Source organism: Mustela lutreola, chromosome 12 (assembly GCF_030435805.1).
Source record: "Mustela lutreola isolate mMusLut2 chromosome 12, mMusLut2.pri, whole genome shotgun sequence".
Taxonomy (NCBI): Eukaryota; Metazoa; Chordata; class Mammalia; order Carnivora; family Mustelidae; genus Mustela; species Mustela lutreola.
Window position 1 is genome coordinate 23,615,426 of NC_081301.1, and position 16,270 is coordinate 23,631,695.

At 40.6% G+C, this 16,270-nt stretch overlaps 1 protein-coding gene across 3 annotated transcripts in view; it reads left to right on the top strand.

Moving 5' to 3' along the window:
- The window catches only part of ELP1 (elongator acetyltransferase complex subunit 1), a 60,064-nt gene that overhangs the window by 14,135 nt on the left and 29,659 nt on the right, over positions 1-16,270 (top strand). For all 3 annotated transcript variants that reach the window (XM_059141683.1, XM_059141682.1, XM_059141681.1), the window contains exons 9-22: positions 392-515; positions 1,435-1,528; positions 4,252-4,482; positions 5,500-5,670; positions 6,532-6,631; positions 8,473-8,655; positions 11,403-11,509; positions 11,819-11,922; positions 12,583-12,636; positions 12,721-12,826; positions 14,142-14,257; positions 14,847-14,920; positions 15,644-15,722; positions 15,821-15,900. In XM_059141683.1, coding sequence (XP_058997666.1) covers positions 392-515; positions 1,435-1,528; positions 4,252-4,482; positions 5,500-5,670; positions 6,532-6,631; positions 8,473-8,655; positions 11,403-11,509; positions 11,819-11,922; positions 12,583-12,636; positions 12,721-12,826; positions 14,142-14,257; positions 14,847-14,920; positions 15,644-15,722; positions 15,821-15,900 — 1,623 coding nt within the window. The remainder of the gene's footprint in view (positions 1-391; positions 516-1,434; positions 1,529-4,251; positions 4,483-5,499; positions 5,671-6,531; positions 6,632-8,472; positions 8,656-11,402; positions 11,510-11,818; positions 11,923-12,582; positions 12,637-12,720; positions 12,827-14,141; positions 14,258-14,846; positions 14,921-15,643; positions 15,723-15,820; positions 15,901-16,270) is intronic.

The window sequence follows — 16,270 nt, forward strand, 5'->3', positions numbered from 1 at the left end:
GTGATTGGGATATTTTAAGTCGATTGAGAATTCTTATGAAGCACCTGAGCCTGGAATAGTCGCTGAAGTCATAGGCTTGAAGGAGAGCTACATTATGTTTTTATAAGACATTATATTTGGAGTAGTTTTAGAAATTTATTGTTTTCCTTTTTAGAAGTCACACGGGTGCAGTCTAAATTTATAAGTCTTTGTGGGTAAATGGAACCTTTGTGCAGATTCGGAAGAGGCATCTCTCCTCTGGGCAGGCTGAAGTGCTTGGCAAGAGACGTGCAGTTTAAACCTTCCTTGGGTCGAAATTTTTTGTTGGAAAAATCATTTCTCTGACTTTCCTCTTGCTCTTAGCCCACGGGCTGTGCTTTCAGATGTCCTAACGCTCGGGGTTTGCTTTAAGGCCCTCAGGTAGTTTGATTGCATCTACCCAAGAGAAACCCAATCAGCAGGATATTGTGTTCTTTGAGAAAAATGGCCTTCTTCATGGACATTTTACGCTTCCTTTCCTCAAAGATGAGGTTAAGGTAAGTGCCTGAGTTGTTTCAAATTGAGAGGACTTCCCACAGCTATAGAGGCTTTTATCTGAATGGATGTGTAAAGAGAAGCTCCAGAGTAGACAGCGATAAAAATAGTGGTTTCTTATAATTGAATCTTTTTTGAAAGAGAGTTTTTTTTTTAAGGACTTTTGACAAAGAAGAAATGGCATTCTTTTGTACCCTAGGTAAAACACAGATAGAAATAGAAAATCTCATATTTGAACAAAAGCATGGTGCTTCCAGTGGTAGGTACTTTTCATTAATAACATTTAAACCTTAAATGACTTGTGTCCCATTAGGGTCACAGAAACACCAAATGGTGAGCTTTAATTATATGAACATAAATATCTAAAATTATGTTGCAAGTAAATTAAAAATTGAAGTTAAAGTTGAGAGAAGAATTTAATGAACGCCCATGTCCTTTGTACTCACTTTCAAAAGATGCCAACGTTTTGTAGCATTTTCACGCAGTCACTGCTTTCTAACCTAAACGCACACGTTTTTATTTCCTGGGGTTTTAATTTTAGAAATTGTATCTTTAATATTCATTTCTAGCAGGTAGGTCCATTATCACACCTTACAATATTAGTAATAATTCCTTACTATTAATTCCTAGTTCATGTTCAGATTTCTAAAAATGTCTAAAAATGCCAACTTGCTGTCTAAAAATGTCAACTTGCATTTGGCTAAGTCTTAAATTTTTAAGAATATTGCATTTTTTTAACATCTCCTACACATAATGACATATTACCTAGATTTGCTTTATTAAATTCATAATTTATAGTCTGGCATCAGCTCAAGTAGTAGGATTATTTGGCTTGTGAGAGCAGGGAATTCAGCTCTGATAAGGATTTTGAAATATATACATAGTTAAAAGCCAGCGACACGTCTTTTTTTTTCCTACTAGGTAAATGGCCTGCTCTGGAATGCAGATTCCACTGTGCTTGCAGTTTGGCTGGAAGACCTTCAGAGGGAAGAAAAGTGCACGCTACAAACCTATGGTGAGACAGCGCTAGTATCTGAGCCTTGCACTGCATAAAATGTGGTTGAAAGTAGTAGGCTGTGGAGTTGCTTTTCTCCCTTGCCCTTTGTCCTGTAGTAGAATCAGAGGTAACTGAGGGGATAGATAGGTGGAAATGAGGGAGTTGTTTAGTTTTGATTGTTTATCGATCTTAGTCACGTATCAGTCAGGGTTCTCTAGACAAATAGACTCAGGGCAGGCTGGCAGGTTGGAAATTCAGTGAAGAGTTGATGTTGCCGTCTTGACTCTTAAGTCTGTAAGGACTGACTTATGGTCTGGAGCTCAGGCAGGTTCTGTGATACAGTCTTGAGGAATTCCTTTTCTGGGAAACCTCAGTTTTTGCTCTTAAGACCATAAACTTTCTATGAGACCCACGTTCTGAGGGATACTCTTTTGTGTTTAAAGTTGATTGTGAAAGGTAATCACATCTACCAAATAACCTTCCAGCACTATCTTGACTAGTGTTTGTTTAAATAGCTGGGCATCATAGCCTAGCCAAGTCGACAAATGAAACCAACTGTCACAAGCCATCAGTGCTTCCTCTGCATGGATGGTGTTGCTGCAGGAAGGTGAAGTGCTGGAAAAGCTGTAGCAGTGAAAGAGAAATGGCATTAGCTACAAGAAAGAACCGTCTCTCTACCTTTTTATTGTAGATCAGATTGTAGATAAGTATTTTTCAGTGTCTGTGTAGTATATGAAAGTATCAGAAAGTAAGGATGAGAAGAAACAAGTTTCTCCATAATTCTATTGCTCAGTAATGAGCACTATTAAAATTTTCTTGTCTTCCAGATTTTATGTGTATGAAACAATATAGCTCTGATCTCAGTTATGTATATGATACATGTAGATTTATAATGTCACAAACGTTTCCATTTCAAGTACCCATGGGCATCACTTTAAATTGCTGTAATACTCGGGGCGCCTGGGTGGCTCAGTGGGTTAAGCCTCTGCCTTCGGCTCAGGTCATGATCCCAGGGTCCTGGGATCGAGCCCCGCATCAGGCTCTCTACTGCAGGGAGCCTGTTTCCTCCTCTCTCTCTGCCTGCCTCTCTGCCTACTTGTGATCTCTCTGTCAAATAAATAAATAAAATCTTTAAAAAAAAAAAAAAAAATTGCTGTAATACTCATTTGTGCCACATCTTATTAAATCTCATGCTGTTAGGCACTTGAAGTTTTGTAATTTTTCCTGTCAACAGCAACACACTGAATATTTTTGTTCATAAATCTTTTTAGTTGCTTATTCTTTAAGTGGCTTTCAAACTTTTTAGTCATTAGAACTGAGATGTTGTCTAGAAGTGATTTATTCATTCATGGCACAGCCCTTCTCAATGCTGGCTGTACCTTTAGGAAGAAAATGCCATCCAGGCCTCATCTCAGAGTTGGATTCAGTGTGTTAGAATGGGGACTATTCGTCAATGCTTAATTAAAAAAATAAAAAAGCTCCCAAGTTAGTGATAACATGCAGCCAGAGTTGCGGACCACTGATTAGGCCGGGTGGCAGGGGCTGGCAGTGTGGTATGTTCGGGATAAAAGTGTGGCATAGGAACAGCCCCTTTGTCCTCACAGAACAGGAGTATATGGTCTAACAGCAACTTACAGCTTGGTAGAAGTGTTTAAAGATTGGTTTCGACATGATTAGGTCTTTTCCCCCCAGCTTTATTGAGCCCCAGTACTGTGTAAGCTTAAGATGCACACTGGGACGATGTGATACATGTATATGTTGCGACGTGTTTACCACAGTGAAGTTGGTTAACATCCTTCACTTCACGTAATTCCCAGTTTGGTTAACATGGTGAGAATATTTAAGACGTAGTCTCACAGCAGCTTTCAGGTGTACCGTACAGGCTGTTACCTGTAGTCAGCGTGCTGTTCATCAGCATCCCGGAACTTGAACTCAAGAGTTTGTGCTCTTTGACCAGTATCTCTCCCATCTCCTCCCTACCCCAGCATTAGGTCTTACTCTTTTAAAAGATGTTGGAAGGGACAGCTGCTGATAAAGGATAAGTAGTGATTATTCTCTGAGAGCTGAGTCATGCTTAATAACAGATCACCTGGGGCATAACTGTAGGGAAAGCACCTGGGGGAAAAGAATCAGCCTAATACAGCAGAGAGATACTAAACTCGAGCTCTCAGATTGAGTGTTTTAATACTTTTAATCTACTTGCCTGATTTTCTTCTGTATAAATCTGTATGAAAAAACAACTCACGGGGCGCCTGGGTGGCTCAGTGGTTTGGGCTGCTGCCTTTGGCTCGGGTCATGATCTCAGGGTCCTGGGATCGAGCCCTGCATCGGGCTCCCTGCTCCGCAGGAAGCCTGCTTCTCTCTCTCTCTCTCTCTCTCTCTCTCTCTCTGCCTGCCTCTCTGCCTACTTGTGATCTCTGTCTGTCAAATAAATAAATAAAATCTTTAAAAAAAAAAAAAAAAACCAACTCACTAAAGCACTGTCATCCTAGTAACTTTCTGTCCTCGTGATCCTAAAGTTTGAAAGTAGAGATAACCTGAACATATGTGCTTCTGGCCTTCGTTCATCCCCATGGAAAACTACTTCTTGACTTTTATTGTTGACAGTATTATTTGGATGAAGATGCTGAGCAGGAGGGGTCATTTGAAAAAGAAACAATATCCCCCATCCCCTGTCCGGGAGGTGATGGGAAGTCTGGTTGTCTGACATTTGATGGCCGTCCTTGCGTTTCCCGTTGCAGTGCAGCTCTGGACTGTGGGGAACTATCACTGGTATCTCAAGCAGAGTCTGCCCTTCAGCACCTGCGGGAAGAGCAAGCTCGTGTCTCTGATGTGGGACCCGGTGACCCCGTCCCGGCTGCACGTTCTGTGTCAGGGCTGGCGTTACCTCTGCTACGACTGGCACTGGACGACTGACCGGAGCTCGGGAGACAATTCTAGTGACATGGCAAATGTCGCTGTCATTGATGGAAGTAAGGAGCTGGGAAGTGTGTCCTTGAGCCTGTGCCTGCAGATGTGGTGGTTTGACTAAAATTGGGGAATTTTGATGTGTGTGGTGCTTTGGTGGTTTGGTTTATTTTTACTTCGGGTTTTGTTTTGATTGAATAGGGATGCCCTTAGAGGGGGCATGTACTCTTCTGAGAACCATAGTCCTTCGTCACCCCTGCTGCTGCCCACCCCCATCTGTAGTCTTCACGAATTTACTTGTCTGCTCTTTGAAGACATTGAAAATTTGACCCCAGGTGTGGAGAAAGACAGCAGTGGTCCTGTGACATTGGGTGTGCTGGCCTTACCTTTGTGCCCTGACACAGATTTACATTGACCCTTGCACCTCCCGATTTGGGTTGCTTTTTGACATAATACTTATTAACTATATAATCTGTACAGTATGTTCAAGTCACAGACAACTGTCTAGTGTGAGGATTTTGTTTGATGAGGGGGAGGAAATTGGGGCAATTTCACCTGAAAAGACAGTTTACTTACTGCTGCTAACATAAAGAAAAACTTTGTTTCTAAGATTGTAATGTGCCTGGGTGTGCTAATTTTGTTCTGTGTAGTAGTCCTAATATAGATTTTATAATTCTGTGTTTTGTCCAGAGGGTTTAATCAGATATGTCTTATTACTAAAAACATACATAGGGAGTCGTTTAACGATTTTCAAGAGAATCGTATCCTTGGTTCAGTCTGGCTTGGTTTCTGGCCTCAGTTTCAAGCTGGAACCCTGGCCTTCTTCCCCTTTTTCATAAGAGTTGGACTCCAACTCCAGAGGAGTCCAACTGGACTGGAGGTGACAGTAGTCAGATACAGAGCCCTGATACATAATTTTCCCTGTATATTGTGTTTAAGCTTATTTATATTAAAAAAAAAAAGCAAAGATTTTTAGGAATTGCTGTATGTTTTCTACCCCCATTCTTAGTGGTACTGTGCTGTCACATGCTCCATTTTACAAATTAAACATCCATGTATCTAATCTCTCCTCTCATACACAGACAGGGTATTGGTGACAGTCTTCCGACAGAGTGTGGTTCCACCTCCCATGTGCACATACCAACTGCTGCTCCCACACCCTGTGAATCAGGTCGTGTTCTCTGCACACCCCCAGAAGAGTAACGACCTTGCAGTCCTGGACGCCAGTAACCAGATTTCTGTTTATAAATGTGGTATGTTCAGAAATTGTTACTAAGACGTTCTGAGCCAAGTCCCTCTTGCACAAAATCAAATTACAGTGTGGTGTTGCCTTAGCTCCAGTGTTTCTAAAAACTTTGACGTTTGTAATTAATATCATTATTATGATAATATATATGGTGGTATATAATTGATTGATATATAATTGATATTGATATATAATTGATATATAATTGACTTGTGGGATTTTTGGTGGGTGGGGGAGGCTAACCCCACTCTGGTTTATAAGAGCACTTCCTTTTGTTTGTTGAACTTAAAGAGTCAATGATTTAAGAATAACATTCACCCTGGAAGTAGCATAGTATCTTATGTGTCTTTAACATGGTTTACGGTTCTCATTGCCTTTGCACATATTTCTAGTTGATCTCACAGCCTTCCTAGGAGCAGCATCAGAGCTGGTGTTTTTCTGTTACATAGAGGAGGGAAGAGAATGCCAGGGTGTTTGCACTTTGCTCGAACAAGAACGGACAAGGATCTCGGCTTACGTGTTGTAGCTTTTAATCCAGTTGTCCTTCCACCATCCCATTTCTGTCAGTTGCTAGTTGCTTTCCTGATGTCCAGGAGAAGTGGAAAGGTGTTTTTATTTTGAGTTCTATGATTATGTTGTAAATTATACTGGCACATGATACTGACAGCCTTGTTTTCAAATGGTCCTGAATTTTCAGTCTGAAAGGCAGACAGAGATTTAAGAAAGAGGTTGTGATGTGGTTGTTTCTGATCTCTCTATATCTAAAGTGGATTACCTTCTAGAACCTATTAAATGCAGAATTCAATACTTTTAGCATCAGGGAAAATGTGTGTAGTTTACTGTGATAGTAACTGTTCTTGTGTTTTAGGTGATAGTCCAAGTGTGGATTCTACAGTGAAGCTGGGAGCTGTGGGTGGAAATGGATTTAAAGTTTCTCTTAGAACACCTCATCTGGAAAAGAGATACAAGTAGGTTGTTTGCAATTAATTTGGACCTCTGGGAGTAGCTGTTACTATTCCACGCCTGTTGCTGAGTGGAACAAGAAGTAGATACAATGCCTGGGTCCTGGTGTTTGAGTCAGCTGGGGAAGTCAGTTATCTGTAGATGGGGAAGTCAGTTATCTATAGATTTGAATGCCACGTGCTGATGGGTGGCAATGGAGCCAAGATGGTAGCTGGCTTAGAACCCATTTTTTCCAGTAGCCCTTGGTTCTCTGTGTGGGAAAGGCGGAGATGAGGATGGTAACAAGCCGCATTGACTTATGTACATGAGGTGGTCTGCGTTGTTCACGTAAGGTTGACCGAATTCGGTCTTCCCACACTCCAGAACTTTGGGTTGCTGCATGTTGAGTTTCCCAGGTTGGAAATCAGACTGCATTTTCTCATTAAAACAGTATTATAAATGGTTAGGTATAAATGAGTACCTCCGGTGCACTGTAAGTATTGTAAAATGACCCTGAAGCTAATTGTTAATTATAATACAACTTCTGTGAGAATCCAAGACTTAATTCTACTTGATAAGCCTATGTTTGTAATCACTGTAAATAAATTAATTTATTTATAAATTAATAGGGACAATAAACTAACTGAATTTCATAAGTAATATGTTTCTTAAATATATGCAGTATGGGTAATGAATGTGTATAAATTTTCAACCTGTGATTTGGGGGCTGTCTGTATAATGCTTAGTCGTTTTCAAAGAACATTTATGTGGGTTATTTCATTCCACAGAACTGAACCCACTAGAGGACAGACTTAAGGCAAACTAGGAAGTGTAAGGCAATTTAGAATATAATTTGATTTTTAAAAAATTGAGAGGATAGTTCCTGGTCATTTAGGAGATTTCGTGAAGGACATGAATACTTATCTTGATCTTTGAAGAAAAGATGAGTTTAGGACTGGCAGAAATGCCCTGGGAGCACTGGCCATGATGGAGGGAACCAGAGATGGGAATGCCCCTATGTGGGAAGGAACGCAGTGGAGGGACTGAGACCAGGGAGAGCTGATTGAGTAGGAAGATCAGGGTAGTGACCCAGCTTCTTTAGTGCATGCTGAGGATTTGTCACTTAGGCTTAAAGGCTGGAGAAGTAGACATTAGGGGTTCCCCTGAGTTGGCAAAAATCTGCTGTCCCCTGAGATATTAACGCTACAGGAGGCAGGTATTAGAGGCCAGAGATCCGTTTCTGAAGCTAATTAGTCATTATGACATGAGATGCTTAAAAATAGCCCACTCTGCTGAGACCTACACATCTGCTGGAGCCTGGTTTGAATGCTGGTAAGTGGCGACAGTGGAAAACCTCTGGGGTTTGTTACGTAAGGCCTGGGGCAAGTGATTTTCTTGTGTAGTCAGTTTCTTGAGGTGTTCTCTTCAAACCTGAAGATCTCAGAACATAGGAAACGAAAATAAATAGAAAAACATTCTGGGGGCACCTGGGTGGCTCAGCAGGTTAAACCCTCTGCCTTCGGCTCAGGTCATGATCCCAGGGTCCTGGGATCGAGCCCCACATTGGGCTCTCTGCTCAGCGGGGAGCCTGCTTCTCTCCTCTCTCTCTGCCTGCTTCTCTGTCTACTTGTGATCTCTGTCTGTCAAATAAATTTAAAAAAAAAGAAAAACATTCTGGCATTACTGCAGGTTTTGTCCCTCTAAATAATTAGGAATTGACTCTGTACATGGTGGTTCATTCTTCGTTTAGGAAAATCATTTTAGGAAAATCTAAATCTAAAAATCGTTTAGGAAAATCTCAGTGATATTAGAGCTTTATTCATATTATCACTAAGTTCATTTAGATATTCTTCAATATTTAAAACAGAATTCAGTTTGAGAAGGGTGAAGATCAAGAAGGAAACCCTCTGAAGCTCAGCCTTCTCACCTGGATTCAAGAAGACGTTTTCTTGGCTGTAAGCCATAGTCCGTCCGGCGTACAGTCTGTCATTCACCATCTGACTGTGGCCCCTTCCGAGATGGATGACGACCACGGACAACTCAGTATCAGGTATGGCGACACTTCCCTGCATTCCGTGTGCTCCTGCATTCCATGTGCTCCTGCATTCGGTGTAGTTATGCTTTTGTCTTTGCTGGGTGGAGGACTCTTTTGACTTCTAGCAAACAAGGTTGAGGGCAACTGCTCCCTTGTTAAACACACTTAGCAAGACGGTTAAGTGTAGTTTTGAGTCATGTCACAATACAAACCTGAAAATGCACCCAGGGGTGCTGGACCACAGGACAGATACCAATAAATGAGTCGAAACATTTATAAGATGTGTTAAAATTTTTAATTCAGCATATACTACACTCCAGCAGGTAACTGTTAGCCCAAGAGAATTAGCTACTGTGGTTACCCTGGTTAGTTACTAAGATCAATGATAAGGTCTGTGTACATGCACTGCAGTGGGTATGGTGACTTCTGAATGCTGCTTCTGGCTTCTCTGTGTTCTCTCAGGCACTTGACTACATGTACTGCTAGAAAGTCATCTCTCTTTCTCTTTGCTAAAATTTATTGCTCCCTGGCCCTCGGTTTCACACTGCATGTTTGTCACAGGTTTCAGGTAACGAGTGAGGCTGTTTCATGTAACTCAAGCCTCATTGAGCGGTAGGTGGCACGGCCTGGACATCTCCAAGAATCCTTAGGCTTCCCCTGTCAAAACTTCGCTCTTGAAACAAGCTGATATTAATCTTCACACTCATTTGTAATTAAGGGTTTCCTAGTTAGATTTCAGTTTTCCATGAAAACCCTTGCTGCAAAATTTAGGAACGTTTCTTCATTGTGTACATAAAACATATTCTAGTGTATTCGTTAACTCCTATTCTTTGACACATAGTACTTCCTGTTTTTACAAAGCTTTTTGTGAATATCCGGACGGGTACAGAAAATTTTTCTAGCTATATGCAACAACTCCGATAACCAGGAGCTTAATTTAAAAAAGCAGATTGGGAGCAGCCGGGGGGGGGGCCTCAGTCATTGGGCGTCTGCCTTCGGTCCTGGGATCGAGCCCCACGTTGGGCTCCCTCCTCTGGGGGAAGCCTGCTTCTCCCTCTCCAATTCCCCATGCTTGTGTTTTCTCTCTCACTGTATCTCTTTCTGTCAAAAGAATAAAGTCTTGAAAAAATAAAAATTTTTTAAATTTAAAAAACAGAGCGGATGGGGTGGAAGGGATGGGTGACACAGGTGATGGGGATTAAGGAGTATACTTACTGTGATGAGCCCTGGCAGATGTCTGGAAGTGTTGAATCGCTCTGTTATACACCTGAAAGTAAGGCAACACTGTTACCTACACTAGAATTAAAATAAAAGCTTAATTAAAAAATAATAAAAGGTAGAGCAATTTATAATAGAAATACCTAAGTTGTACACATTTCTGCTTCTCCAAATTTGAAATTCTTTATCATCAGCTTGTAGAAAGAAAAACTAGATCATTTCATTTGCTGTAAAGGAAATGAGAAGTTACTTAAAATATATTTCTGCTGGGGTGCCTGGGTGGCTCAGTGGGTTGGGGCCTCTGCCTTCGGCTCAGGTCATGGTCTCAGGGTCCTGGGATCGAGCCCCGCATCAGTCTTCCTGCTTAGCATGGAGTCTGTTTCCCCTCCCCCACTCTCTGCGACTGCCTCTCTGCTTGCTTGTGATCTCTGTCTGTCAGATAAATAAATAAAATCTTTAAAATATATATATATATGTATGTATATATATATTTATATATATATTTCTGCTACTTTGACTTTTGTATCTCAAAAATAGTATTTTGTTCTTATAAAATATTAATATCTTTAGGGACTATAAAGTCCCTCGTTTGAGCTTATAGCTTTTAATGCCTTATATTTATTCTAGCTTAAGTTTTGTAAAAGAAACTCTTCAGTGCTTTTGCTGTGGTAACTCACTTCTTTCTCATGCTACCTCTTGGAATTGTGTATTATTAGCGTCCTTGTTTTATAGCTGAAATCACTGAGGCACAGAGCAGTTCAGTAACTGGCCTGATATCATGTAGGTAGAGCCTCGATCCAGTCCCAGCTGTTTGGCTCTGGAGTCTGTCCTCTTAACCTATTTTCAGATCATTTATCCTCACGAAATTTGAGACATTTTGAGTTTTTTTGTATATTGGCTAAAAATTCTTTGAATAAATGTTAAGATTGGCAACATTTGCTTTTATTGCTACTTCTTCCACGTCTATTAAACATGTCTGCTCTCTGTTCATTGACACAGGAAAAAATATGACAGGAACAGATTCTCCTCTTCTGATTAATGAAGACCCACCAGTTTCCATGAATGAATATGATAGCAATAAGAGATATTGAGTATGCTCGTTTTCCTATAGACTTACAGCTTTATTTACCGCAGTATACATTTTAAGGAGACAGAAATGATACCATGCATATCTAATGAAGGCAGTAGGTTGTCATAAGTTATATTAAGTTGCTGCTGGCATGGGAGTGATGGCCTCACAGCAGAGACATCTAGCTTCTTGGCATTGTGGAAAACAGGTCTTGGCATTGTGTGACAGGTCATTACTTTGGCTTTCTGCTGGCCAAAGTAATGTGTATCTATCAATGTGTATATACGTGCATTTGTGTGTATGTATTATATCTATCTTGTATTGAAATAGGCAGTGCAGGCCAAAGGGAAATTGTTTATTTCTTTTCCTGTTTCTGCAAAATCGGTGGGATACTACTACTTTTGAGAAAAGTGGTCTGTTCACACTCTGATTCCTGCTTTTTTAAAAAAATTTTTTATTTTTTTGCTTTCATCAGTTCATCTGTGACAGTGGATGGAATCATCATCAGTCTGTGTTGCAATTCCAAGACCAAGTCAGTAGCATTGCAGCTGGCTGGTGGCCAGATACTTAAGTACTTTTGGGGTGAGTATCAGAATGTTAGGAAAGCGTGTTTATGATTTACTTAAATGTTTAATTCTTGAGAATGTGTACTTGTGAGTTTCTTATCAGGGCTACGTTGATGGTTAGGTCTTTTAACTGTCCTGGAAAACCCTAAGCTGTAGTGTAGAATTGGAGGTGTATTCTGTAATGGACGAGAGTGTTCTAATGAGTTTCCAAAATATATTTGGAAAGTGATCCAAATTGCATGTTAAGTGTTTCAGCAAGTATTGAGGTAACAGTTTCATAGTGAGCATAGCCGCTTTGTGTAAACTTCATCTGCCAATCCTGCAGAGTCACCCTCTCTGGCTGTGGAGCCATGGAAGAACTCCGGTGGATTTCCTGTTCAGTTTCCTTATCCATGCACACAGACTGAATTGGCCATGATTGGAGGAGAGGCAAGTGAACACAGGGCAGAAAACGACCACTTAGAGCAGTGGTCCAGGGACTGCCGGCATTATAAAAGAATATGGGCTTTGGAGGTAGATCTGGGGCTCCTAAGGGAGCACTGTTGTCTCTAAGGGCAACAGTGGAAAATTTATGAACCTCAGCTTATTCATCTATGAAATGGAATTAAGAGATTGTCTGACATGTATGTAGTGGCCAGTTGATTCCTTTCCTAAAAGGAATAACTTAAAAGAGATAGGAGAATGTGATTGGCAGACTTTTAGCCCCCTTGTACAGATCATCAGAGTTAGTGTTATTTACCATTTGGGGACAGCAGAAATGTAATATCAAAAATAGTATTCAGGAGTTTGCCATTCATCAGATGTTGGAATGTCTATAATTGTGGTGGGTGGTAGGATACAGCAGCAGTGTAGATATGACGATGCCCTCTGATAGGAGAATGAAGGAAAGGAACAGGGTCTGGTAGAGGAGGGTTGAGGGGTTTGGTGGCTGCTGAGAAGATGGTAGCCATGAGGATGGGTGTCTTTTTTATTCAGTCTTGACATGGACTTAGATATGAAACCACAGGGCAATAGAATTAAGGGATAGAAAAATTAGGTTTAACTAGTTTGGTTAGAGTTGTTTGTAATTTCGGTTTTATTTCTTTGCAGGAATGTGTCCTTGGTCTGAGTGATAGGTGTCGCTTTTTCATCAATGACACAGAGGTAACAAGGCTTGGTTTGATGTAGGATCCTTTTCAGTATTGACTCCAAGTAACAAAGCTAACTTTTCCCTTTGCCTTCTTGTAGGTTGCTTCAAATATCACATCATTTGCAGTGTATGGTGAATTCTTGTTGTTGACAACACATTCCCATACCTGCCAGTGTTTTTGCTTGAGAGATGCTTCAGTTAACGGTAAGTGTTCAGTGTGTATAGTAGAAAATAGTCCCTCTTCTATTATCTTTTGTGCTTTGAAATCTTGATGACTTTAAAGTTCATCACTTACTTTGGCTTTTTATCATAGAGTTCTAGACTGTGAGAAAACCTTTAGGGACACCTGGATGGCTCAGTTAAGTGTCAGCCTTCAGCTCAGGTCATGATCCCAGGGTCCTCCGATGGAGACACGCATCCAGTTCCCAGCTCAGGGGAGCCTGCTTCTCCCTCTCCTGCTCCCCCTGCTAGTGTTCTTTCTCTGTCACACAAGTGAATAAAATCTTCTAAAAAAAGAAAAAGAAAGAAAACCTTTAGAATTCATGTACTTAGTTCCTAATCTCAACACATAATCAGTTCAGTATTCTGCATGAGTCAGCAAAGAACTTCCAGAGAAGGAGGTCCTTCCTGAGGCATTCCTGAGGCATTGTGAAATTAAACAAAACTTTTTCAGGATTATATAACTAATGCAGTATTTTACCTGGGTTACCATGCAGATACAAACTGGCTCTAACAACTTTGTGATCTTCCTTTGCTCACTGTGACCACCCTCCATTATAGGTCTGAAAGACTCCATCTTGTGGTTTATAGGAAACTGTCCGTTTTACCTTTAATTCCATGTGTCCCCTCCCCACTCTGTGTGTGTGTGTGTGTGTTTCTTATTCTAGAAAACTCTACTTCCTGTCTTTGCTTCCAACTTGGAAACTGGGATTCTCTCATTGATGTGATCACAGTGAACTGATAGTACTAAGAACTAGAGAAACTGCATCCTCCTGCTTGCCTGAATCAGTGGAGACGCTATATGTGTGAATATGCATAAGGGCTCTGTGAGAGAGGGCAGGTTCCAGGATTGAGATTGTTTGTCAGAAAGGCTACAGGTCTCAAGGTTGAGTGGGAGAGCAAAGGGGTATGGTGGTTAATTGCTTTCTTCTATTTTGTTTTTGTGGGCTTGTTTTTTTTTGTTTGTTTGTTTGTTTTGAAGTTTTTAGTTTTGTTCTTTCTTTTTTAAAGATTCTCTTTATTTGAGAGAGAGAGAGATCACAAGCAAAGGGGAGGGGGAAGAAGGAGGAGGAGAAGCAGACTCCCCACTGAGCAGGTAACCTGTTCCAGAGGTCGATGCTAGGACCCTGGGATCCTGACCTGAGCTGAAAGCAGACCCTTAACCGACTGAACCACCAAGGCATTCCTGCTTTCTCCTATTTTGGACCATGTATTTCGAATTTCAAAGTTTCAAACGCAGTTAATGGACAGTGGCTTGTCATCACTGTGATTCTTACGGCTTAGCCAGTACTGTCTTTAGCATTACATGCAGGTCTGAGCAGCAGCCATCTGTCTAAAGGGGAGTCTCTGCGGAAGGTGGAGAGGGGTTCACGTATTGTCACTGTCGTGCCCCAGGACACAAAGCTTATATTACAGGTAAGCTGATTTTTCAGGCTGTGTTTCTGATCGTCATTAGGCTGTCAATATGAAACAATTCTTGCAGATTGTATTTTAGGTCCTCTTATCATTTGTAACAATTTATTTATTTATTTAAGAGATTTTATTTATTTATCTATTTATTTATTTGACAGATCACAAGTAGGCAGAGAGGCAGGGAGAGAGAGAGGAGGAAGCAGGCTCCCTGCTAAGCAGAAAGCCCGATGCGGGGCTCGATCCCAGAATGCTGGGATCATGACCTGAGCCGAAGGCAGAGGCTTTAACCCACTGAGCCACCCAGGTGCCCCTGTAACAATTTATTATAAGCCATTCCTTACTAGATTCTCCATTAGTTTTATACAAAGGAGTGCTTATACAGGCTGTGCCCAGCGAGGCTAGAAGGGAAGCTTCTCTGGAAGTCAAAATAAATACTGTGCATAACCAGATTCTGCTGAAAGTGTGCTCATGTGCTTACAGGATTGTGGTAGTTCCCTTCATTATGAAGAGTTGAGTTAGGTGAAGTTGTGTATCCTAGGTGTTTAAATTTTTTCTATTTAATTAAAAACATTATTGTTCTGATCTATTTAAGATGCCAAGGGGAAACTTAGAAGTTGTTCATCATCGAGCTCTGGTTTTATCTCAGATTCGGAAGTGGCTGGACAAGTAAGAACCATGTATATGACTAGTTTGCTTGTTGTTATGACTTATATGTGAAGATAGTAAGTATTCTATTGAAGTTTTTAAAACGTAGAAGCCTGGAAGACTTGTATTATGTATGTCTTCAGTCAGATTCTCAGAGGCTTTTTTTCCTCCTACACTTGATGTGTATGTTACATAATCTGATAAATATTCCTAGTAGAAAGAATCATGAAATGCATCATATAAGATACAGTTTCCTAGCCTGAGGGGATCCATATCGGTTTTAGATGTTCTGTGAATCCAGGGAAATTGCACCAGACTATGTCTGTGTGGATTTATTTGGGCAGAAGGCCTAAGGCTTTTGGCAGATGTACAGAGGAGCCTGTGACCCAAGAATGCCTGAGCCACTGTTGTGAAGGAAATGATCCATTTTCACTTTATTTGGGGGAAACTTTGTATGAGAATGATCTTTAACCTAAGTTCTGTGGTGGATCTTCTGTCGTGTGTATGTGGAGATATAGTGCTCAGACTGCCATGGTGCAAAAGTCCCGTCTGTTAAACGAAGGCAAGCAAATCTGGTAACTGATTTTTCGTTTTTGAGTTGGAAGTAGAAATCCAGTAGTAGTTGTTTGGCATTTGGACTATATTCTAATTACAACTGGTTTATATCATATTAACGGTGTTGGATCTAGGGAGTTTAGTTTTTGTAAAATGACCTTTCTGTCCATTCTCTCTGTCTCTTCAAAGACTTATGTTTAAAGAAGCGTTTGAATGTATGAGGAAACTAAGAATTAATCTCAATCTGATTCATGACCACAACCCTAAGGTAACTTTCTAGGTCTGATATTAACTCTAGCTTACCTAAGACGATCCTGTGTGATTGGAACTAAAATTTTTTATCCTTTTTTTTTTGTTGTTGGGTAGGTGTTTCTTGAAAATGTGGAAACCTTCATAAGACAGATTGACTCTGTAAATCATATTAATTTGTTTTTCACAGAATTGAAGTAAGTATTTTGAATAACTCATGAAACCTATCCATAACTTATCTAGTTTAGGAAATCAAACAGATAGCTAGAGGAGAAAAATTAACTTTGTGTTTGGTAATTTTTTTATCACTGTACCTCTCAGATGCTACCTGTAATAGATTCTTGCCCTTTTCCCTTCTTTTTAAAATCAGCCTATTTAAAACTAAGACTTGAAAATATGTCATTTAGAATTATAATTGACTGTTTTTTGGTGTACATATAAGACTGTTTGTCTTATGAAGTTGAAATCAGGGCCACCCGTGTGGCTCAGTCACTGAGCATTTGCCTTTGGCTCAGGTCATGATCCCAGGGTTCTGGGATCAAGCTCTGAATGAGGCTCCCCGCTCGG